Source organism: Rhinopithecus bieti, unplaced genomic scaffold (assembly GCF_001698545.2).
Source record: "Rhinopithecus bieti isolate Rb0 unplaced genomic scaffold, ASM169854v2 scaffold_34544, whole genome shotgun sequence".
NCBI lineage: Eukaryota > Metazoa > Chordata > Mammalia > Primates > Cercopithecidae > Rhinopithecus > Rhinopithecus bieti.
In genome coordinates this window covers 208,939-234,358 of record NW_016814795.1, presented here as the reverse complement: position 1 = coordinate 234,358, position 25,420 = coordinate 208,939, and the positions used below count along the sequence as shown (strand labels likewise).

The 25,420-nt window shown below is 33.2% G+C and overlaps 1 protein-coding gene across 1 annotated transcript in view; it reads left to right on the top strand.

Moving 5' to 3' along the window:
* SEMA3E (semaphorin 3E) overlaps nt 1–25,420 on the top strand; it is a 297,545-nt gene that overhangs the window by 233,698 nt on the left and 38,427 nt on the right. The window contains 6 exon segments of the mRNA XM_017852378.1: nt 9,271–9,364; nt 18,921–19,040; nt 20,170–20,312; nt 21,364–21,478; nt 21,902–21,971; nt 24,657–24,795. Coding sequence (XP_017707867.1) covers nt 9,271–9,364; nt 18,921–19,040; nt 20,170–20,312; nt 21,364–21,478; nt 21,902–21,971; nt 24,657–24,795 — 681 coding nt within the window.

Here is a 25,420-nt window from a genome sequence, read left to right as displayed (position 1 = left end):
CCTGCTATTACCATCATAATGTTAATACTATCCAGTCTATGGTAAGTTTTCTTCTTTTTTTCTGCTTTAAAAAAATTTCCACATCTCAGTTGCATAAAATTGCAAAAATATTGTATTGAGACCTGAGGAATTAAGATAAATGGGATCAATGTATCTTCACAAGGGAAAGAAAGCCTTGGCTCTAAAACCATGGAACAAAACATCAATGAAATTATTAAAAACTACCGTCAAGTCAGTAATTTGATAAAAATGAAAAACTCAGGTTTTGCTCTCTATTTAGTATTGAAGAAAAAGAAAGAAAAGAAATAGAGAAAAAGAAAGAGAGAAAGAAAGAGAGAGAGAGAGAGAAAGAAAGAGAGAGAGAAAGAAAGAAAGAAAAAGAAAGAGAGAGAGAGAAAGAAAGAAAGAAAGAAAGAAAGAAAGAAAGAAAGAAAGAAAGAAAGAAAGAGAAAGAAAGAAAGAAAGAAAGAAAGAAAGAAAGAAAGAAAGAAAAAAAAAAAGAAAGAAAGAAAGAAAGAGAAAGAAAGAAAGAAAGAAGAAAAGAAAAGAGAAGAGAAGAGAAAAGAAAAGAAAGAAAAGAAAAGTCACGTGGGAAAAGGGAATCTGTAATTAGCAAATTATTGTACCTCCTTATTTCATCTCCACATTACCTTCAAATTACATGCTGTCACAAGGTCTTTGGGGATGAAATAATAAATCATTTTTATATTTCAATCTTTGATTTCATTTTTTAATAAGTGTCATGTCACACTATGTTATGTTAAACAGAAACTTTAATATGTTAATCCTAGCAAGAGTCCATCATAAATTATAAGAGTATAGATTAATACAATAATGTATTATCTTTATTGGGCGTCTGAAGAAATTAAGAATGTGTCTATTCTTCCCTTAGTTGTTCTACCAATCTAATCAGTTTTACTAAAGCCAATGGCAATCAAAATATAGAAAAAAATAGAAGCATGATTTTACTATCTAGGCAGTCCCAAGGAAGCATGTACAACATAGCATAATAATTTTTACATGTGCTCTAATGTAAACATACATATCTGCAACAATGTGTTTGTATGTTTTTTAATAATTTCAGCTTTTGTTTTGGAGTACAGAGTACATATGCAGGTTTGTTACATGTGTATATGTACTGGGATTTGGGGTCTGATTAATCTCGTCACTCAGGTAGTGAGAATAGTCCCCAAGGGTTAGGTTTTCAACCTTTGACTCCCTCACTCCCCCTAGTGATTCTCAATGTCTATTGTTGAGTATGTTCTGTAAGTGAGAACACGTGACATTTGGTTTTCTGTTCTTACATTAACTTGCTTAGGACAATGGCCTCCAGCTGCATTCATGTTGCTGCTAAGGAATTATTCTATTCTTTTTATGACTGCGTGGTATTCCATGATGTATATGTATCACATTTTCTTTATCCAATTCACTGTTGATGGGCACCTATGTTGATTCCATGTCTTTGCTATGGTGAATAAAGCTGCAATGAACATACAAATGCATGTGTCTTATTGGTAGAATGATTTATTTTCCTTTAGGCACATACCCAGTAATGGGATTGCTGGGTTGAATGGTAATTCTGTTTTAAGTTTTTTGAGAAATCTTTAAACTGATTTCTACAGTGGCTGAACTAATTCAAACAAATTACCACTGGCAGTGTATGTGTTCCCTTTTCTCTGCAACCTCACCAGCACCTATTATTTATTGACTTTTTAATAATAGCCATTCTGACGGTGTGAGATGGTATCTCATTGTGGTTTTGATTTGCATTTCTCTGATGATTAGTGATGTGGAGCATTTTTTCGTATGGTTGTTGGCTACTTGTATGTCTTCTTTCAAGAAGCATTTGTTCATGTCTTTTGCCCACTTTTTAATGGGGTTGTTTTTTGCTTTTGAATTAAGTTCCTTATAGATTCTGGATATTAAACCTTTGCTGGATGCATAGATTGTGAATATTTTCTCCCATTCTGCAGGTTGTCCATACTCTGTTGATAGTTGCTCTTGCTGTGCAGAAACTCTTTATTTTATTTAGGTCTGACTTGTTTAGGTCCCAGCAAGAGATATTCAGAATGACATCCAAGTACGAGAAGTTCAGAATGACTGATACGCAGACTATAAAAGCAGCATTTAAGAGATAAAAATGTGCATAATTACCTAAGTACATATAAAATCCCTCATATAAAAGTATAGGGACGTAATATTTTATTCTGGAGGCTATGGGTAGTCAATGAATGACTTTTAACCTGAGGAATGATGAGAAAAAATTCACAATTCAGAAACAACTCTTTGTGACAGAGTACAGAGTTGATGGCTGGGACTCAGAGACTGTTCAGGAGGCTGGTGTTAAAATCAAAGTGATAAGTGGTAAAGGAGCAAAATAAATAAGTGCCAGAAAGCAGGTAACAGTGTCAAATATTGAAGAAAGGCACAGTAAAAATAGGACAGAAAAGTATATTTTGGCTAATTTTATAAAGAAAATAGAACAATAGTTTGGGGCCTTGTTTATTGCTGTGTTTCTACTTCCAGGCTTAGTTTCTGGCATACAGAAAACATTATTTTTTTTCAAGTATTGAATAGTATAGTGTTTAACATTCAAGAAAGTAAAAGAAAGAGATACCTCTGCAGCAGCTCATTAACAACTGGTAACCCATAGAGGTCAAAGTTCCAGAGCTTTAAAAAAGTATTGATACAGTTGAAGACCCTCCACTATATCTGGATGGAGCACTGATCCGTATTACCAATGACAGTTACTCCTAAAATGCAAGCAGTCACATCCACCCTCCTTCAGGGGATAGATCCACCATACTTGTCATGTAGACCAGCTACATTGTCACTGGAGACTGGATCCAGCCATCCTCCCACATGTGGTAGAGGTTGACAGCAGCTCCTGAGTAGGCATCTCTGTTGGTCATGGCCCCATTCCTCCATCTTCAAAGCAAGCATTTCTGGATCTAGTTTTTCTCCCACTGCATCATCCTGGTTGGCTCTCTGCTTTTATCAACACATCTTATCGCTTAAGGACCCATGTGATTATACTGGGTCTACCTGGATAAGTCAGGGTAGTCTCCCCTCCTCAAGGTCTTTCACTTGATCACATGTGCAAAGTCCCTTTTGCCATGTAAGGTAACATAGCCACAGGTTTCAGGACTATGACAATGACATCTTTGAGGCTCCATTATTATGCCTATTATGGAAACAATTATTCAATTAAGGTAAAGAGATTTTGGAAGCTTCTTGCAAATTGAGTGTGTTGTTAGGGATTTAATTACCAAGAAAGAAGGATTTTAGAAGACATGATGGAAAGGTTTGAGTAGGCCAGAAATATACTTTTAGTATTCATATTATCTCCAATTAAATGACCTTTCCAAATGGAGCTCTCTGTGGTATGTAATGATATCATACTGTAGTAGTTTAAATGTTAATCTAACAATCAAGTTTCAGGACAGGGTCGAAGAATACCTGTGCAAAGTGATTAGACAGAGGAATTATAGTGCTTTCATGTGTTCAAAGCACCTCTTCATTATTTCGTTACAAATATTATAGTCTTCAAAATACACATTACAATATTCTTCAAACTTGAGAAGTACCCTAGTCTACAATCTAATTTGACATTGTCTACTCTTTTTGTGTTATTTGACTCCTGGAGCATTATTAACCGTCTATTGGTATGTACTGATACAATGAATGTATCCTCCAAAGATGTGGACCTTTCTTCTCTTTTTATATAAGGAGAATGGTACTTTCCTACTGCAGTGATGTTCCAATAGCTTACATTATTAAAAAAAAAAAAAATGGGCTAATAAATTATAATCTGCAGAAAACGTGCATTTTATTTTCGTATTTTATTTTATTTTCCACAGGTTATTGGGGTACAGGTGGATTTGGTTGCATGAGTAAGTTATTAATGGTGATCTGTGAGATTTTGATGCACCCATCACCTAAGCAGTATACACTGTACACTATTTTGAAAATCGAGGCTGGGCGCGGTGGCTCACGCCTGTGATCCCAGCACTTTGGGAGGCCGAGGCAGGTGGTCAGGAGATCGAGACCATCCTGGCTAACATGGTGAAACCCCGTCTTGACTAAAAATACAAAAAATTAGCCAGGCGTGGTGGCGGGCGCCTGTAGTCCCAGCTACTCGGGAGGCTGAGGCAGGAGAATGGCGCGAACCCGGGAAGCAGAGCTTGCAGTGAGCCGAGATCGCGCCACTGCACTCCAGCCTGGGTGACAGAGCAAGACTCCATCTCAAAAAAAAAAAAAAAAAAAGCGAAATGATAGCTATGTCTATCCTTTAAGGTATTAAAAATGTAAATTCTTCATAGTGATGCAGAAAGAAAACCAGAAGAGTTTAATTTAACCTGTTTATTATTTTAAAATGATTACTTGTTGACTTAGTGTTAGCCATTAATCAAATAAATGTGAGATAGGTATTTGAAGTCTTCTGGAGAAAAGTAAGAAAGAAGGGTTTAGTCAAGGTACATTTGAGTTTTGACCTGAGACATACATCTCTGAGAATGCATGAGCATTCAATATTCAAGGCTCAAGTATGCTCAGTGTCAAGCTTGAGATTTTTATGAAAGAATATATCCTTTCACAGACAAAGGTAGATTTACATATTGCACAGATTTGTGTCTCCTGCATAACTAAACATTTCAGGATGATTCCGGGTGCCATTTGATTGTTTTCAAAATGTTAGCATGGCAGATTTCTTGGTGCATATAGTTTCTTGTCGACTCAATCAATTTCCTTTGAAAGTTGAACACACTGGTATGTAAGATACTTAAAACCACAGTCACATGCTGAAATTCACTAGTCAAATATAGCCTCAAGAACCTATATTATGATTTCTAGTCATGAAAACCTGTAACTTTTCTATGAAATTGTGACTGCCTTTTATTCATCTATGCCTGCAGTTCTGCAAACTCTGGGATTCTCTTGATCTTAAAATTCTTTCAGTTTTCATTTTCTATTTGCTTCACGCATTTGACAGCTTAAACAAATGTATTAAAATTATTTGAATAAATATGCAATGTACTTGTATTGTTCTTGCAGTTTCAATTTTAGTATATAATGTGTCTAATTATATCCATTAGATAAAATAACCTCATCAGTCATTAAACATCCAAAGCTGAAATAAGCTATAGAAAATGTTGATTTTTGAAAGCAACCCAGTATCACTGTCAGCTTTCCATGACGCTGATGTTTGACTATAGTAGAACAAATATAATATGTATATTCCTGATCTATTATCTATATTTTATAAAGTGGCAATGACTAAAGGGGGAAACAAGTATTATATTCATATACTTGGTCATTTCCTCCTCCATGAAATGATGTGGGTCTCTTTTGCAAATTTTGGTGAAACTTCTTCAGCAAAAGTGTTAACTGGGCAGATCTATAATTTTTTCTCATTTGGACAAACTTATTCTCATGTCATTGTAAACTGTCATCTGCAGGAAGTAAACACAAAACATCTCTCTGTCATTCATGCTTTCTTCAAATTGGTGTATAGTAGCTATATAGGTAAAACTTTTTTGGCTTAGAATATAAGTTTAGCCACACCCCGGGTCAGGAGGCCACATTTATTCTATAGGCTATGTTTTATTATTTTTTTAAAATTTATTTATCTTTGAGATGGAGTTTCACTCTTGTTACCCAGGCTGGAGTGCAATGGCGCGATCTCAGCTCACTGCAACTTCCACCTCCCAGGTTCAAGCGATTCACCTGTCTCAGCCTCCCAAGTAGCTGGGATTACAGGCATACGCCACTACACCTGGCTAATTTTGTATTTTTAGTAGAGACAGAGTTTCTCCATTTTGGTCAGGCTGGTCTCGAACTCCCAACCTCAGGTGATCTGCCTGCCTCGGCCTCCCAAAGTGCTGGGATTACAGACGTGAGCCACCGTGCCCGGCACTAGGCTATGTTTTAAATCCAAGGATAAGACTGGATGGTAATAGTGGAGGTAATTTTAGGATATCATAGAGAACGAGAAAAGGGTGCTAAATAAGAATAGCAAGACAAAGACAGAACAGATAATGTGGGTAAATCAGGTGACTAGCAAAGTTAAGATCAAGTTTGAGAGAAGTGCCCTCAACTCTCAGAGGTTACTCAGGACTTTTAAGATTGTTTATAGGTTCGTGGTTCACAGATGAACAGGGTGTACATACTTGTCAAATTGAGCAATATCATGATGTTCTATTTTAAATTATTTTTTCTACAGGTTTTTCAATATTGACTTTTATTGTCACTTTTCTAAACTACTTTTTTTACCCAAGCCACTTATAGTACACTTAATGCAGATTAATTATACAAAACAACCTTTCATAAGAATTTTGAAACCTGGAAACATTAAGGGACAAGTTCTATGGTTATATGCTTGAAATAGGAGCCAATAGAGTAGTTTTTCATGAAAATATTAATTTTCATTATCATATCTGTGTGAAGCCTTATATTAAAATTGAAATAGTGTACATAATATGGCCTTTGTTGATAAATATTTACAGTACTTATGCATTAATTACTCTATTAATTATTAAACATTGAATGTTTATACAAATACTATGTGATGAAGAATAAAAATGAAAATAAATATTCCAACTTATTGAGAGTAAGTTTTGTTATTCTTTTCCAAACTATTAAAAAAATCAATAATATTTTTTAAGTTCCTTATACACATTGGATATTAAACTTTTGTTGGATGATAGCTGGCAAATATTTTCTCGCATTCTGTAGGTTGTCTGTTCACTCTGTTGATAGTTCCCGCTGTGCAGAAACTCTTTAACTAGGTCCCACTTGTCAGTTTTTGCTTTTGTTCCAATTGCCTTTGAGGACTAAGTCAAAAACTCTTTGCCAAGGCTAATATCAAGAAGAGTATTTCCTAGGTTTTCTTCTAGGATTCTTATAGTTAGAGGTCTTACATTTAAATCTTTAATCCATATTGAGTGAATTTTTGTATATGGTGAAAGGTAGGGGCCCAATTTCATTCTTCTGCATATGGCTAGCCAGCAATCCCAGTGCCATTTATTGAATAGGGAGTCCTTTCCTCTTTGCTTATTTTTGTCAACTTTGTCAAAGATCAGATGGCTGTAGATATGCAGCTTTATTTCTTGGTTTTCTATTTCATTCCATTGGTCTATGTGTCTGCTTTTGTACCAATACCATGCTGTTATAGTTACTGTAGTCTTGTACTATAGTTTGAAGTTATGTAATGTGATGCCTCCAGCTTTTCTTTGTTGTTGTTGTTGTTTGCTTAGCATTACTTTGGCTATTCAGGCTCTTTTTTGGTTTCATATGAATTTTAGAATAGTTTTCTTCTAATTCTGTGAAAAATGATGTTGATAGTTTGATAGGGATAGCAATGAATCTGTAGATTGCTTTGGGCAATATGGCCATTTTAACCATATTGATACTTCCAATCCATCTGAATGCAATGGTTTTCCATTTGTTTGTATCATCTATGATTTTCTGCAGCAGTGTCTCCTTACAGAGATCTTTCACCTTGTAGAGATTTTTCACCTCCTTGGTTAGATGTATTTCTAGATATTCTGGTTTTATTGTGTGTGGGTATTTTAAATTAGATTGTGTTCTTAATTTGGCTCTCTGCTTGAATGCTGTATGTGTAGAGAAATTTTGCTGATTTTTAGACATCGATTTTGTGTCTTGAAACTTTATTGAAATCATCTATCTGTTCTAGGAGCCTTTCAGCAGAGTCGTTAGGATTTTCTAGGTATAGAATCAGTCAGTGAAGAGAGATCGTTTGACTTCTTCTTTTTCTGTTTTGATGCCTGATTGCTATTGCTAAGACTTCCAGTGCTATGCTAAATAGGAGTGGTGAGAATAAGCATCCTTGTCTTTTCCTTGTTCTTAAGGGGAATGCTTCCAGCTTTTGTCCATTCAGTATGATGTTTGTGAGTTTGTCATATATGACTCATTATTTTGACAAATGTTCCTTCAATGCCTAGTTTGTTGAGGGTTTTAATCACGATAACCCCATTAAAGAGTGGAGAAGGATATAAACAGGTACCTCTCAAAAGAAGACATACAGGAGGCCAAAAAACATAGAAAAAATGCTCCATATCACTAATCATCGTGGAAATGAAAATCAAAACCACAATGAGATATCATCTGACACCAGTCAGGGTGGCTATTATTAAAAAGTCAGAAATAACAGATGCCAGAGAGGCTGTGGAGAAAAGAGAAAGCTCATACACTCTTAGAAGCAGTATAAATTAGTTCAGCCACTGTGGAAAGAAGTTTAGAGATTTCCCAAATAAAACAGAATTACCATTTGACCTGCAATCCCAATTACTGGGTAAATATCCAAAGGAAAATGAATCATTCTATCAAAAAGACAATGTATGTTTGAAATATTTTGAGCTCCTTTACCAACTCATTCGTATGTTCATTGCAGAATTATTCACAATAGTGAAGACATAAATTCATCCTAAGTGCCCATTAATGCTAAATTGGATAAAGAAAATGTGGTATTTATACACCATGGAATACTACAAAGCCATAAAAAATAATGAAATCATGTCCATTTCAGCAAAACCGATGTAGGTAGAGGTCATTATCCTAAGTGAATTAGGGCAGGAACAGCAAACCAAATTCTGCATGTTCTTACTTGTAAGTGAGAGCTAAATATTAGGTACATACAGACATAAAGATGACAATAATAGAGACTGGAGACTCCTGGAAGAGGACAAGACGGAGGGGGTCGGGGCTGACAAACTACCTATTGGATACTATGCTCACTACCTGGCTAATGGGATAATTTATACCCCAAACTTCAGCATCACACAATAAGGCCATATAACAAACCTGCACATGTACCCCTTATATCAAAAATAAAAGTCTAAGTTATTTAAAAAATCAACAACAGCATTCTTGATATGCTTGATAAAAGCCCACTGTCATTTTAACACTGAACCTCCTTTTCATTAACCTTTTCCAGCAAGTTTCAATTCCTTTCAAATATTTAATTGACACATCTCAGAATAAATAATACAGTCTCATAAAACGATTTAAAAAGTGCTATTTTCTTTCATCACCTGCATACTTTCTCAGAGGAGTGAGAGAACTCATATGGATCTGTAAAACCCATGTGCTTATTTATAAAACCCAGTTTGTCTCTAAATAAACTGATGCTACTAGTGTCCTATTTAGAATACATGTTTTATAAATAATCGAAGTTTAATATATTTTACCTAAGCAATTAAATGATTATTAGAGGAGACATGTTCATAATGATTTTTCTGGTTTTCTTTCAAGGATCCTCTGTTTCACCTGGAATCACCCAGATCTGAGAGAGGAAGGGGCAGATGTCCTTTTGACCCCAGCTCCTCCTTCATCTCCACTTTAATTGGTAATTATCATTGCCACAGACATCAGGTGGTAGTCATAATGATTCTAAAACGTATTTTTCAACTTCAGTCACATTCTTTCAGCATTTCTTTATATACTATGCCTTGTCATATGTATTTTCTGGTGCTCGAAGCAATGATATTAAATTTCAAGCCATATTAACCTGAGCAATTTGACTCTAAAATAAGTGCAGATGCCATGAAGTATGTGTATCTCACTCTGAGAAAACAAATTGTCATTTAATATCTCATATATTTGCTGTCATTTGATGCTTATAAAATGCAATTATATGAAGACTTTATAAAAATTTTGCCAGAGAAAACAAAACTATTTTAATATATATGTTAATTCTTCATGTTTCAATTACTTTGTGACTTTAGAGAACTTTTAATATCCTTTATGGTATCTTTCTCTGTTATTAGTAGAATTCAGCAGAAAGTCATCTCTTTTGAGAACTTAAATATATTTATCTAAATTTCTGTTAATCTAGAATGCAAACTATAGAAGTTGACTCACTCAAACTATCACTAAATGTACATGTTGAAATAATGGCATGAGTTCATAATGTTGGATCTGGAGTTCAATTCGATTCAATTTAATTAGACAAAGTGCCAAACAATCTCACTTAAGACACAACTGAGTAATACTTTCCTACTATTTGGGGTTAAGAATTGCAAACTTGGCAAACTATTTCAGCACTGTGACAATAAACACTGATGAATGAGCTCCTAAGCATGCAATTAAAAAGAGCAGTCCCCAACACTAATATAGGTGCTAATGGTAATGATTTTCTTCCCTCAGTGTTGAGAGGTTCTGATGCGCATATGGTGCAGATGTGCAAGGTTCTATTATTACATTTATAATGTTGACAGTTATATGCTAATATTAGGTCATCTTCTTTGCAGAAAATGAGAAAGGGCAAAATAAGATGCAGAGACTTCACATTCTAAATAAACCATTAAAACTTAAAACTCTCTCCTGATGATTAAACCATATTATACTTGATTTAGAGTTGATATAGATGCTACTGTGCATTCTTGAGAATCTAAGTTCCCTGAACATATTTGAGATAGTTTATTTTGATGGGTCTTGCATTCTACTCCCTACACTCCCCTATCCCACATCTGGTTCTCAGGTGTAGAAAAGTAAAGCTTTTCAAAACCTATGTATTATATAGCAAACACCTCATGTTAACTCTAATTAACGGGAAAAGTTTGACTTACTTCAGCTTCAAAATTTGACAAGGCTATAAAATGAGAATGATATAGTAATTAAGTTCTTCAGGGGCCTGAATAAAGAGGTACAATATTTGAGAAAATAAATATTAAAGAAAAATATTACTTGAAATATTTTTAGTTTGTCTGCCAATTCTCTCTCTCTCTCTTTCTCTCTCTCTCTGTCTTTCTTTCTCTCTCTCTCGGTGTGTGTGTGTATAAACAGAGTATTTAAAAAAGGAAGACTTTAAATATGGGAAAAGGGTTGCCTAAGTCAGGTTAGACTTAGTAAAAGTCAAAACCTTAGAAATAATACTTTTGGGGGATGCCAGGTCCATAAATGCAAGAAATTCCAATGCATTGACAAAATACACGTTAAAATTTATATATCTGATAGGCTCATACCATCTTTTTCTAAAGTTGTTAGTGAATTTTCTTCATAAAGATTGTACTATGTTTGAAAAAAAAGAGACTTTATTATCTTTCTTGTGCCGTATAGTATCTTGCAAAGACTAAGTCTCCTATGAATACTAAATGTAATTCTCACTAAAGTTCCTAAACAAATGAAAAATTAATTTTGGAATATTGCTCCTAAGAATCATAAAAGGGAATAGGAAATTAAAATTACACAGCATATACTGCTTCTGTAGTGAAATCCTGAGAATATTAGAAGACAAATTATTTTTTAACATTTCATTTAAAGAGTTAATAATAATTTCTATGACCACCTTGCCACTCACTACTCAGTATCCCTAGGAGTTTGTTTCTGCATGAAGTCAAGAATTCAAAAGTGAAATTTCTAAGAGGGGAAATATTACTGGGGGGACATTTCCAAGTGAGTTTCATTGAACTTCCAAATCAAATTACACTATGCTGAAATCTGAAGTGCTTGCCATCTGGGTGGCTGTTTCACTTATTTAGAAGAGAAATCAAATCAAAAGTGCCCTCCAAGCTAAACACACAAGTTATAGAATAATCCCTCCAAAGAGAAGAAATAAAAATATAATTCTTCACATTTATCCACTCACTTTCATCCCAAAGTACCTTGGAGAGATCATTCACTCACTGTGGAAATGCAGCAGCCACTGGATGGAAACCTGATAACCTATGTGAGCCAGAAACTCTTTAAAAGAGAGGAAGTGAAAATAATTCACCCAATTGCAAAAGCAGCAGGAGTGTGGACTGGAAAAATTGAGCTACCTGAGTTGGAATTTGGCAAGCTAGGTACAGCTTACTCTGACTGTGAAAGAATGTATTAATGTGGTATTTTGTGACCACACATGTTCTCTGCTGATGGGTTAAGACAAGCCTCCAGCAAAAAGATGACTATCATTAGATTATTGCTACTTCTTGGTTTCATGGTTAATTATATGTCACACAATGTTCAATGTTTGTTCACATGAAGACAAATTTAATGATAAAACACTGAAACAGGTAGTATATTCATAAAGCTACTTGACCTAAAAAAAAAATGGTGCTTGCAAATTAGAGAAAGTTCTATGTAATTTCCTAATTTTAGATACAATTTTTATTCAGTTAACTTAAATTTAGCTGACTTCAGATCATATGAAGAAGAGGTTTATAAAAAATTGAATAAATATTAGAGCTTATTTGATAGATGAAAATGAGCTATAAAGCACATTTTATTCCATTTATAATCTAACTTAGAAATGAAAGTTTGATAGCTTGCAATAATTCTATGTGACAAAGGATTTAAGGAGTAGAAACAAGCTTCTTACTGAACTATGTCGTATATGTTCAGAAACTAATCAAAATGAAATCATATATTAAATAGGCTTGCTCTTCCAATGTCTCTTTGTACTAACACAATTTATCTTGGTAGCATATCAGCTCATATCTCACGTGCCATATTTCTGCATGTTTAGCCACGTTTTCCTCCAGTGTGATTACTCCTACTGTATTTGAAGTGGTTTTAAGTAACTGTCTGAAGAAGACAAGGCATTACAACTTGATTTTAAAAGCAGCTTGTTAAAACAATAAATTTTTCATTATAATGAATTGCTGCATTGCTTATCCATGCCTTTCAAATCATCCAAATATACTTAGTAATTATCTTGCTACTAACTTACTAAGTTTGGTAATTGGCCAAATAAAAACCCAGGAGATAGTGTTCTGTATGTCATATGTCATTTTGGCCAAGAAGCAAATATTTTTGCTGATTCTTTTATTAGTTATATTTGATATAATATTGCAATATTCTAATTAAGTTTATAATATCTTCAGTAATGTTACAGTCCCCCATAGTTTCTCCTTTTAATTTTATTGCCATTTTGTTTTTAAATTTTATTCTGACCCATAGTTGTATTAGCACCTCCAGGTATAATTTAATCCTACCATTCCTGAAATGCCTAAGGTATGATAAGACACATGTTGCTAGTGTTTGAGGAAAAAATAAATCCTGATTTGTCATGTGCCTTTTGACACTTTGCTTTGAAAGTATTAACTTTGTTGTTGGGGTATTTTTAGGGATGCTTTTCAAAGTAAATGCACACTAAATTTTATTTTAACAAGTAATTGCTAGTAAGACATTTTATAGTCCATGAATTTTTTTCTACACTTTTTTCTTATTACTTTTTTTCAGCAAATAAAACTACAAAGTTTACAGCTGCTGAAATCCTCTTCCTGACTGAACTTTTATCCATAATAATAATACCTTTGTGAATATAGATCCTCATTATGAATTTTGTAAATTAAAAGTCAATGTCAATTGAATGAGTGGGAGTTGGAATGCATGCAGAGACCATTTAAGTTATTGTTTCAAGTTGTTAATAACATTAAAACATTTTAAATAAATAATTGTTTATTTTAATTAACTATATTTACATTCAGGGAATAAACTGGCAAAAGTAAGGTCGTTTGTTAGAAAAATAAATGAAAAAATCATAAATGAAGTTAGAATGTTTGTCTTTATGATAAGTTCTACAAACATAATAAGTAAATGTTCTGCTTCATGTTTTGAATTCACCTCAACTATATAGAAACATAGACTTCAGGTTATTCCCTTACCACTTTCCTGTCCCTAAAGAATATCTATAATTTCTTATCCAAGGCTGCTGTGCTCTCTCTCACACTTGGCAGAGTGCCCATGATCCACATGCTTATTGTAGCTTCTGACCATGACTGCTAGTCTCTAAGGAGCTATTTGAATACTTTACTTACGGTTCCTTCACAACGAAAAGAGGTAAAGGAAGAAGAAAAAAGCCCCACTCTTCAATTCCCCACTTATATTCTCTCCTTTGAGAATCTGGTTTAACCATCATGGTATCAATATCATCGGTTTGCCAAAAAGAAAACTCAAGAGTATAGCCATGGGTGCTGGCACACACAAATAAACAGATTCATAAGATGTTTTTATTGTTCCTTCATGCCTCAAAACCACCTTCTTAACATTGAGAGCTAGTGCTAATCATCTGCCCAAACCAAAACAAACCAAAAGCCCAAACAACAGCTAAATGCCTAATAAAATCACACATTTAGAATCACACATTCATCCTGGTTTCTTTCAGCATCCTAAGCAGAACATGAGTGCGAACTGGGATATTGAAATATATGGATCATTTTCATCCGTCCTCATCCTCCCAAATGCATTTTGTTTCTCCTTGTAGCTATGCATGTCATAGTGATTCTGCAAAACAATCCATCCACAATAGAATAATTTTCTAACAAAATTATAAAATTCAGTTATAAAGTGAGGCAGCTAAATCAGTCTTTAGCTATATGCTGTTCCATGAGGCAAATGTGTTTCATATTATTTAGATTTGCAGAACATACATTTATAACATAAACCGAACAAATGCTTGAGTAAAACTTAACAAGATAAGAAGGTCATGAAACACTACTGTGAATTTTTCTTGTTATACAATTAAAATCCAACACGGTAAATAAAAACTCAGATAGTATATAGTCCATGAACAAAACTCTTGATACATTCCATAAAATATTAAGGCAATGCAATGCATTTAATTACAACTTCAACTAGAGTTTACATTGCAAAAAAAGGAGTTACAGAGTAAAGTATTTTAATTACACATTTTGGAATCATTGTAAATAATTTGTTTTTATCTATTTCAAAGAGTCAAATGACTGTCTTATTTTCTTTCACATAAGCAACTTAGTGTTGACACAGTCTTTTAATCACAATATAATGTCCTTTGGGCTGAAATTCTTGGGGACAAATTTTTGAAAAAAAAAATAGAGTTCCTGTTTTAATCTGTTAAAATTAATAAATTACATAAGGCCCTTGAACAAAAATTCAAATTTGTTATCCATGTAAATTCTCAATAGCCTTTTCTTTCGTTTGATATTTTCTCTCTGAAACAGTTTTTAAAAGTTAGGATCTTATCCTGAGTGGTTTATTTTTCTCTTTTTTTAGGCAGGATCTGGCTCAGCTGCCGAGGCTGGAGTACAGTAGCATAATCATAGTTCACTGCAGCCTCTACCTGCCGGGCTGAAGCGATTCTCCCACCTTAGCCTCCTGAGTAGCTGGGACCACAGGTGTGGGACCCCATGCCCAGCTACTTTATTATTTATTATTATTATTTTTTTTTTTTTCTTGGTAGAGACGGGGGTATCTTTATGTTGCCCAGGCTAATCTTGAACATCTGAACTCAAGCGATCCTCCGGCCTGGGCTGCACAAAATATTGGGATTGCAGGCGAGAGCCACCGCACCTGGCCCTGATTGTTGATATTTCACAGCCTTTCATAACCTTTTTTAAATCCTGAAAGGAACTTCTGATATACTTATTAACTCATTAAGCCATTCGTTGATTCAACAGTATTTATTGAGCATTTTTTGTATTTCAGACATTAATGAGGCATCATTTCAAACACATAAGGAGTCAATCAAAATATAGTCGGATGAGCAGTAGGCTAGAAATAGGTACTGGAGCTACAGTGGCACTAGGAACCACTACACTAACAAAAGTTTGGCCAGACAAGACGTCATGGAAAAAGTGGACAATAACGAGGCAAAAGGAAGGTGGTGGGAAGAGAGGCGTGGAGTTCTAGGCCAAAGAGCAGAGAAAATATAAAAGCTTGGCAGGTTCTGAGAATTACATGGAGGTCTCTTTGATTCTACAGATAACTGAGACCTTGAGATTTTGAACAGTTTGTGGTGGTCAAATAGCAAATTTCGAGCTGTGGACCTAGCTTCCCAGATTTCCACTACAGACCTAATTCTACTATTCTTTCCTCTCTATATAGAGACTATTGTTGAGTGTGACAAGAAGTTAAACTCACTCGTCTCCATAGACATAGAAAAGTAAATCCTCAAATAGTTCTTCTGTTATAATTGAAGCCCTAAAACATATTTTAGTATTTTATAAAATGTTTTCTCTTTTAATCCATGAAAATATGATGTATCTAGATGTTATTTTGCATTCTGTAAAAGATCAATGTATTGATTCACAAATTTTCTGACACCAAATAATTAAAATAAATTTAATTAGAGACTATGTATTTACTACAAATTGTATTAAAATTATAATAATGCTCAGTATTTTGCTTATTTAATTACTATTAGGTATTATTTTACCTAAGGCTTTATTAATAGTATTATTTTCACTAATATGTTGTCTTTTCTAATTTCCTTAGGAAAGTATTTTGCCAAACATAGTTTTAAGCACCTATATAGTGTCTTTGAAATTTAAATCATGCAGTTCATATTGTGTTATGGGAATTGCTCACAATTTTCTCTGTCCTGAGTGCAAAATGGGAAGCTGGGTAACATTCGGAATATATTATTTTTTCTCTTGTGCTGATAATCGTCCCTGGATATGGTATTATCTAGTATCATAGGGCTGCCATCTAGTGGCTCCAAGGAGTATTTGTTTGTTAATTTTATAGTATTGATTAAAACGATAATTTTGAAACAATGTTCCAAATTAGGATAAATCCATTAAAATCAATGTGTACTAATATAAATTTATTTTCCCATAACAATATTTTCAGTTATCAAAGTCTAAAATACTTTAAAATATAAAATCAAATATTAAAATTTAAAGAATAGAAAACTCATGATTTTCAAGAAAGCTAATCTTTATTCCCACTATACATTAAAGAGTCAGCCCAGCCCACATTAGCAAAATAGATTATATTTACAACCATTTCATAAGATGGCCTTTATATTTGGTGTGGGAAACATAATTCAATTATAACAATTAAAAACAAAAATATTTCAGAGAAATCCTCACTCACGTGTTAATAGTCAATTTTTTAAAGGGTCAACTTGGTTGTTTATGCCATAGATGATTCCAAAGTCCTTTTAATGACTCTCTTTTATTGATGTTCAAATAATGGAGACTGAATTCCAGGTAACAGGTCATATTCCTAACCACTGAATGCATTTGATCTCAAAATACTGCTTCTTCAAACAGACATAAAATTTCTGGGGAAGACAGCACTAATTAATCGACTTCTATAAAAATTATGTTAATCTGTTAATCTTTTCCCTTTCTATTACCAAATAACATGATATGCTTAAGTAAGAGTTCTGACCTAACTTTTCTCTCCCAAGTTATATGTTGTTAAGTCCAGATTTAAATCATCATTTTGTTTTTGTTATTTTCCTTGCATCATACTTCTCACTTAGCGTAAGTTGCGTATACTAGAAGAACTCAATAAATCTCTTTTTAAAAGCTGTTATCTTGAAAATTTTCAAATACAAAGAAAAGTTGAAGTAAAAGTAACACCTGTATACCATTTACCTCGAGTCACCAATTGTTAACACTCTGACACATTTACTTTTTCCTCTCTCTCATATAGAACATATAATTTAAAAATGAATTATTTCTTGGAAACCATGGATTTTATTTGTTTGTATCTCATACAGTGTTTTAAGAATCCATAGAGGATTTTGTGAACAGAGAAAAACTAATTAGAATTATTTATCTTTATAAAATGAGAAAGACTATTATAGTAGTAATTCTAAAGCTTATTTTTTCATCTTTGAGTTTAATTTATATCTTATTATTCTAAATTTGGTATAACAAAAGCAATCATCTTTACTTTAAAAAATTAATAGTCAGTTAATGCAAGTTGAAAATAAATTTCCTTTTAATTCATTGTATATATAATTTAATTGATCATTTCCCCAAATGTTAAACCATACAAATATGCTTATACTTCTGAAGTTTTCCAAAGGGTTTTTGTTTGTTTGTTTGTCTTGTTTTGCTTTGTTTTGTTTTCTGTTTTTTGAGACAGAGTCTCGCTCTGTCACCCAGGCTGGAGTGCAGTGATGCAATCTCAGCTCACTGCAAGCTCCGCCTCCCGGATTCACGCCATTCTCCTGCCTCAGCCTCCCCAGTAGCTGGGACTACAGGTGCCTGTCACCTCGCCTGGCTAATTTTTTGTATTATTAGTAGAGATGGGGTTTCACCGGGTTAGCCAGGATGGTCTCAATCTCTTGACCTCGTGATCTGCCCGCCTCAGCCTCCCAAAGTTCTGGGATTACAGGCATGAGCCACTGCGCCCGGCCTCCAAAGCTTTAAAGACCTTACCTTGGGAAAAAAATCCTTCATAAATAATGAAACAATTTTTAAAGTTCTAATAAATAAGATTTATAAATAAAGTATTCAAGATCTTTTAAATTCTGTTTATGTATTAGGTCAGATTCTTATACCTGTAATTTTAATAATCCTAATTATAAAATTAATTACATAATTAGATATATTAAGTTGGAAATACAATTAATTTTGGAATCTCTTAACCTTTAAAGCACTTTAAATAACATATGTATGCATAGATACACATTGCAAACTTTAAAAAAGCATTAGTACTATGTAATATAATAATCATATATGTTTTAGAACTAGACTAATATTATATGCCACTCATTAAGAAAACAGTTTTACCACTCTGCTTTAAGGTTGCTGTTTCCAGAAATCTACTGTTATCATTTGTTTTTTGGCCAGAAATTTTTGCCCCAGACAGGACAACTGAGTCTGGGAAAATAAATGAAGCAAAGTTATTTACCAAAAACTCATATAGGTCTTACTATTTACCAGCTATTCTTACAAGTGCTTTACTCTTAACTACCTTACTAAATGCAATTACTTTTCTAATTTGTAAATGAGGAAACTGAGGCACAGGAAACTTAGTAACTTGCCCAAATTCACACCTAGCAAGTGACAGACTCTGGACTCAAACCCTGGGACTCTTACTGTACCATCCATGCTCCTAACACCAATAGTATTAATGTCATAAAGTACATGTTATAGATACACATATTAAATATGGATGTATTTAATATAATTGCGACTTATACCTCGTCTTCAAATTCAGGAACAAACACTGACTTCTTTTTTACTGATGCTCCCATGTAGGTAGTGAATTGTTTGCTGGACTCTACAGTGACTACTGGAGCAGAGACGCTGCAATCTTCCGCAGCATGGGGCGACTGGCCCATATCCGCACTGAGCATGACGATGAGCGTCTGTTGAAAGGTAAGGATGAGGAGAAGAGTATGTGAATTAGGATTGAAACCAACTCTAAAACTTAAGGAAAATATTGCAATTTTGATAATAATAAGAATATAAATACAATTCCTTTACAAATTTCAGGATGTTTTACTAACAACGTTCTTGAATTAAAATATTTTATGTGATATATGTATATCATTTTCTATCAAAATTGATTGACTTAATTATAAAATCAGTATACCTTTTGAGCAATGCTTAGAAATCAGTATTTAAATAAGGAAAACAAAGCAAATGTATGAAAACTGAAAAGTCCATCATCCAGTAACCTGTTTTGTCTACTTTTATCAATTGATAGAATTTTTGATTAATTGATTGCCCTGCTTTGCTTGTTTTAATAGGATTGCATTACACTTTAGAGACAAAACTCTAGGAAAGTCACTAGACATTCATTGATACAGAATTCTTTGTAAAAAGTACGTTTTATATTTTGGCACACTGGTATATGGAGGTGCTATAATATTGTTTTATGGTGAGCATTTTAATTACTTTCCACATTTTTATTAAGCTGTAAAATGCACAGTGGTTATTGATTTACCATTCATATATTTGACATACCATATCAAAGAACACGTATTCAAATCTCTTGGACTACAATCTCAAAAACGTAAAATAAATTTTCTACTTTGAATCTGAAATGATCTATGTGCTATACTGGTAGATAATTTATGAATTAAAAATAAATGATGATATATTTATTTACTTTAATATGTTACTTATACTTACATTTAGTTTTTATCTACAATGGAAGGAAATTTATAGAGATTATCTTCATCATGCTCCTAATCTGTTCTTTCCTGTATGCATTTTAATTTCCCATTGCCTGTTGTTTGAAATTCTTCTTCTCTCCTTGATTCTTTTATTTTCCAATTAAATATTCTTGTAATATTTCTAAAAGGGCTGTTAATATGCAAATAAAGTGGAGATGTCTACAGCGTTTTCCATGTTTGGTAAAAAAATTCAGGAAAAATATTTCTTTATGAAATGGTGAAAGTTAAACATAGGGATTCAGATGATATGTAATTTATTGGAATAACTTGTTAGCATTTTGTTATAATATCTTTTCCACTTTTTCTCCTATTTTTTGCTCCTATAGAACCAAAATTTGTAGGTTCATACATGATTCCTGACAATGAAGACAGAGATGACAACAAAGTATATTTCTTTTTTACTGAGAAGGCACTGGAGGCAGAAAACAATGCCCACGCAATTTACACCAGGGTCGGGCGACTCTGTGTGGTGAGGCTTTCTCTCTCATTATGCTTGCTTATCTCACAATTTATGGTCAGGCCTTTATTAAGTTTATAATAAGTTTCTACTTTTAAATATTTTCTAGTATTCTTTAGACTGCCTACAATTGATATTTACTATACCAACCTCTATATTTCTTATCTAGTGAAAGGTGTATCTTAAAAGGACCTTGTATTTTGTATGATTTTGCCCATTTTTGAAGCCATACCAAGAAGAAATAGTCTATAATTAGACTGTCCTTCTTCCCGTGCAGAAATTTGAGCTTGATTTTTCTTAACGAATTTAATCAAAACCTTTTTTATTCCTTTGGTACACAGTACAAATAATATACATAGCTATGTTTGAACAATTCGATTGGTTAAAGTTATTTTTTTTTTAAAGCCATCTGTAATTTACTGAATATTTAGAGAGGTTGTTTGGGAACATTTAAAACCAATAAGAGTAGCAACATAATCTAAGAATCTAACAAAATTACAAACGTAAAGTTACCTTGGCATTTAAGAAGATGTTCGAAAATAAACTTACATATAAATATGTGTGCATATGTATATTGTGTGTGTGGTGTGTGTATATATTTATATACATATATAGTATGGGCATTATGTGTGTGTGTGTGTATTTCAAGCTTTCTTGAAAAGCCTTTTTTCTTTATTAAAGGAAGAAAAGAAATGGATGTTTCTATATTCCTGAGAGGAGCAAATTATTTATGAACAAAGTAATAATCATGATTACTGTATCTCTCCACTATTCTATTTAGGAGAGATTGCTGTATTAATATTGTTTAATATCTGCAAAATATATTTAATGTATCAGGGCAAAAGTGCGCTGACAAGGCCAAATTAAGAAACCAAAAAAAAAAAAAACCAAAAAACCTAAATTATGGGGAATTGCACTGATGACATTACTTGAGAATTATGCCAAATTTTCATAGTTAAATAAAAAAGTCATAACTCTTGGTAACTGCATGTTTAATAATATAAAATTTGTGGTTGGTCAGAATTCTTCAGGTAACTACTTACCTCCTTTTTGGTTTTCACAGAATGATGTAGGAGGGCAGAGAATACTGGTGAATAAGTGGAGCACTTTCCTAAAAGCAAGACTCGTTTGCTCAGTACCAGGAATGAATGGGATTGACACACATTTTGATGAATTAGGTAAATGTTTTTAGGTGAATTACATTTGCTGTTTTGTGTATATACTTCTTTATAACTTTATCCCTAGGACACATAGAAAACTTGTTTTCTGTGTATTTGACCTCTATCTAACACAGAGCAAGTTTCTGTTCTTTTCATTTTGGCCAGGCACAAATGCTGGGGGAAAAGGGATTGCAAGAACACAAAGAGGCTCATCTTGTTAGCTTAGTCCATGTCTGGTTCCTTCCTGTTGTTCAGCTCAAGGTGACCCAGAACAACTGAATGATTAGCTCTGTTATGATTGATCTTGGTTATATAATTGTATATGAAAATATATATCTTAAAATCTATATTGGGTTCTAAACAAATTTATGTGAATACATTTTCTTTGCATGCAAAGAGAGCTAAAAATACTAAGTGATGGAATGGTCTTTAATTTTTCAGAGGATGTTTTTTTGCTACCTACCAGGGATCATAAGAATCCAGTGATATTTGGACTCTTTAACACTACCAGGTGAGAAATTTATACAGTCAATAAAAACAATATAAAACAAGAGATGCCTCACTGGACTCTCCTTTCACGGTGTATGTAACTTGTAAGACTACTGACCCAGTTGCTGTTCTCATTTTCTACACTTTATAATCACGAATTGATCTTGTTCTCCAATGTTTGCAAACATACTTTCATTTTCAAAAGCTCAATCTCAATCCAAATCTTCTTGTTTATAGTACCCAGAATCTTCCTGTGCTAATCTCTTCACTCTCTAATCTAGAACACAGTGATTTTTTTTTTCACATACAGTTTGTAAGATATCAGTCCTTACAATGTGTTATTATATGTTGTAAAGTCTAGGACAATTCCTTTATTCATCATACAGAATTTTCCAAGTCAGGCTTTCAAGGTTCTATATCAACTGTTACTCACTCACCATTGTATGTTTTCCCTCTGAGTTCACTAGTGGTCTGATGTTGACAAGATAATGCCTTGACAGATGCGAGGCAGTGTCTACTTTGCTAGTTCCCATTACTATATTTTTATTTATTCACTTATCTTGCTTGAAATAACTTTCTCCTCCAACACTGAGTTAAATCAGTTCTCCAATACTTACCAATTGCCATAGCCGAGAAAAATTCCTCAATTTCTTAATCACAGAGCACTCTTCTCACTCTTTTATTCTGATTTTCCTGCTCTTATGTTGATTCGTAGTGAACACATGTTGATCATTGGCTCTCCGTCTTTTAAATCTGCTGCTCAAGTTTAAGATGTATAATCTATTGTTTTCCCCTTTATGTGTTTGTATTTTTTTTACCCATGGTAAAGTGCTGTAAAATGGATAAAATATTATTTCATGTGTTTTACACACAAATAAAATATTAGAATCAGTTTTGTTAAAAGGTTATATACACAATTTCCTGAGTCTCTTTCTAGGTAAGGCATAGTGCAGGTAAAATGATTAGGATAAAAAATAAAGAAGAATATACCTCAATTCTCTTGACAGGGCTAGAATAATATTACTGAATTCCTCTTTTACATCATATAAGCCATAAACTGTCACATAATTATGTATACTGTGCTTATGTGGGGGTCTTTCCACACAGCTTTCGTTTGTTATTTTTCAGCAGGTGGTTTCTAATGTCACTTAGAAAAAATAATATATCTCTGTAGACAAGAATCCTGCTGTTGCAAAGAGACTTTTTCTTCAACAGAGAAACATGGAAACAATTTGTCTATCAATTATTTCTAGATGCAAAGAAAAATAGTTAATGTAGATTGGTAGTTATCACAGTGCATGGAAAGTACTTAACATTTTAACTTCATCTCCTCCCTTATGCTGTGAATAATTCATACATTGCATGATAATTCAGTGAATGTACATGATAAATTTAAGCTATGGAATAATCAGTTTAGTTTTTCTATGGGTTAATATGATCAGATTATAAGCTATTTTCCTAAATGATAGCATAATGGATCTTTCTGAGAAATCAAACATAAGACATGATTTTCTTCTATAATTTCTCTTTTGACTGTTCAATTTATATAAATCTGAGAACAAAAGCTTCCCAGCTGTTACCTGACATAAGGATTGATATTTGTAGAATGGTGATCAAAGGTGTGCTACCACTTTAGTTAGGAGACTATCTCAAGTGTTCCCTGCATCCTAGGCATTTCCAATTGCTTCAAGGTGTGTTATAAAATGTGTGAATTGGGGGTATAGGACAGTAACATAACTGCTGTTTTACAGGTGTCTCAGTGTGTAGGAAACTTTATTTATATAGAACTTTGAATTTTGCAAAATACTTTCACAAACATTAACAATTTGGATTCTTACAATACAGAGATTCTGATAATGTTAAAATTCATTCATTTCATGCTAAATTAAGGAATATGGCAAGATTGTTTAAAAAATAACTTTTAAAGATGTCCTTTTGTAGAATCTGATTACAAATGTTTTCAGTAAAAGTTGCCATAGTTAGTCAACTACTGCCTTTATACAGTCAAGTAGAAATTTTAGTCAAGAAAATTATTTTGCTTGCTGCTTGTTCTGGAGATGAGGGATCTAAGTTTTACATGGTTAAAGTAATTTTGTCCTGCTTAACATATTCAGTCCAGTCATCTTTTTACTATAGACACTTTTCAGTGGCTGAAGGAAGGAATATACAAGCATATTAATGTCTACATGAACCCCAGCTAAAAAATGGAAAAAAAGGCCTAAATTTTCATAAGACTTTAAATTGTTCAAGTCATATATATTAAGAAACTTAATACATCTTAATAGAATTTGTAGCAATATTAACAGCATAGTGAGTAAGAGAACACTGTCTACTTTGAAAATAGAACAACATAAAAGGAGATAATACCCAAATGAATAATTCAACTTGGGAATAAGTCTTTATTAATATGAAGGCCCGATCTCTCTTAATAAAATAATAAAACACAATACAAGGTTTAAAATAAGTGAAGTGACATTATTTTGTCATTCTAACAATGTCACCTTCAACTGTATTAAGTAGGCAATTAAGAAAATGGTAAGTTTCAGAGTTTCAAAATTGGAAATATCTAGAATATTCTTTGCTTAAAGAAATTGCAACTACTTTACCCAAAAGACTTAACTCTTATCTTTGTAGGCTGGGTTGTTTTGCTAGGTGACCTGCTAGTTAGTTCCAGAAAGTAATTATCTTTTCTATATTTTCAGTAATATTTTCGAGGGCATGCTATATGTGTCTATCATATGTCTAGCATTCGGGCAGCCTTCAACGGACCATATGCACATAAGGAAGGACCTGAATACCACTGGTCAGTCTATGAGGGAAAAGTCCCTTATCCAAGGCCTGGTTCTGTAAGTTTAGTAATATAATAAATAATTCTTATTTTTAAGGACTCTTTTGGTAATATTTTGTTCACTGTTTCATGTGCTTTACAAGACTTTGCAGATAAACAGTTAAGGAATAGTATACCTAAAAGTATGCCTGGTGAAAAGTATATGTAGCAAAGAAATATCCTTTCAAATTTCAAGTTTTATGCTTGTTATTTAATAAAAAGATATAATATATAATGGACACAGCAGTTTTATAACATATATATTATTATGGATATTTTGGCTAAGTAACACCAATTAAAATTTTATTTTTTAAAGTACTGGTGAACACAGAAACATTCAGTAACATGAACATCGTATTCCTCTCAGCCTCTTCAGAGGAGTTAGCACCACATATAATTTCCAAGCAGGACAATGTCACCAAATTTTTATGTTCTAATATTTAAATCAGCCTCTAATTTCCATAGGCCAAACTGTCTCCTTACTTCTCATTATAGGAAATCTATAAGAAGTTTTTTTCTCTACCTCCTCAGAATACTTAACATCTCATTTAACATCCTTGCTGGCCCCTTAGGAAAGAAATGCCAATACAAAAGTATTGCTAGAGTACAAAAGTTCTACCACTTGTCTCTGAACTATACTATTA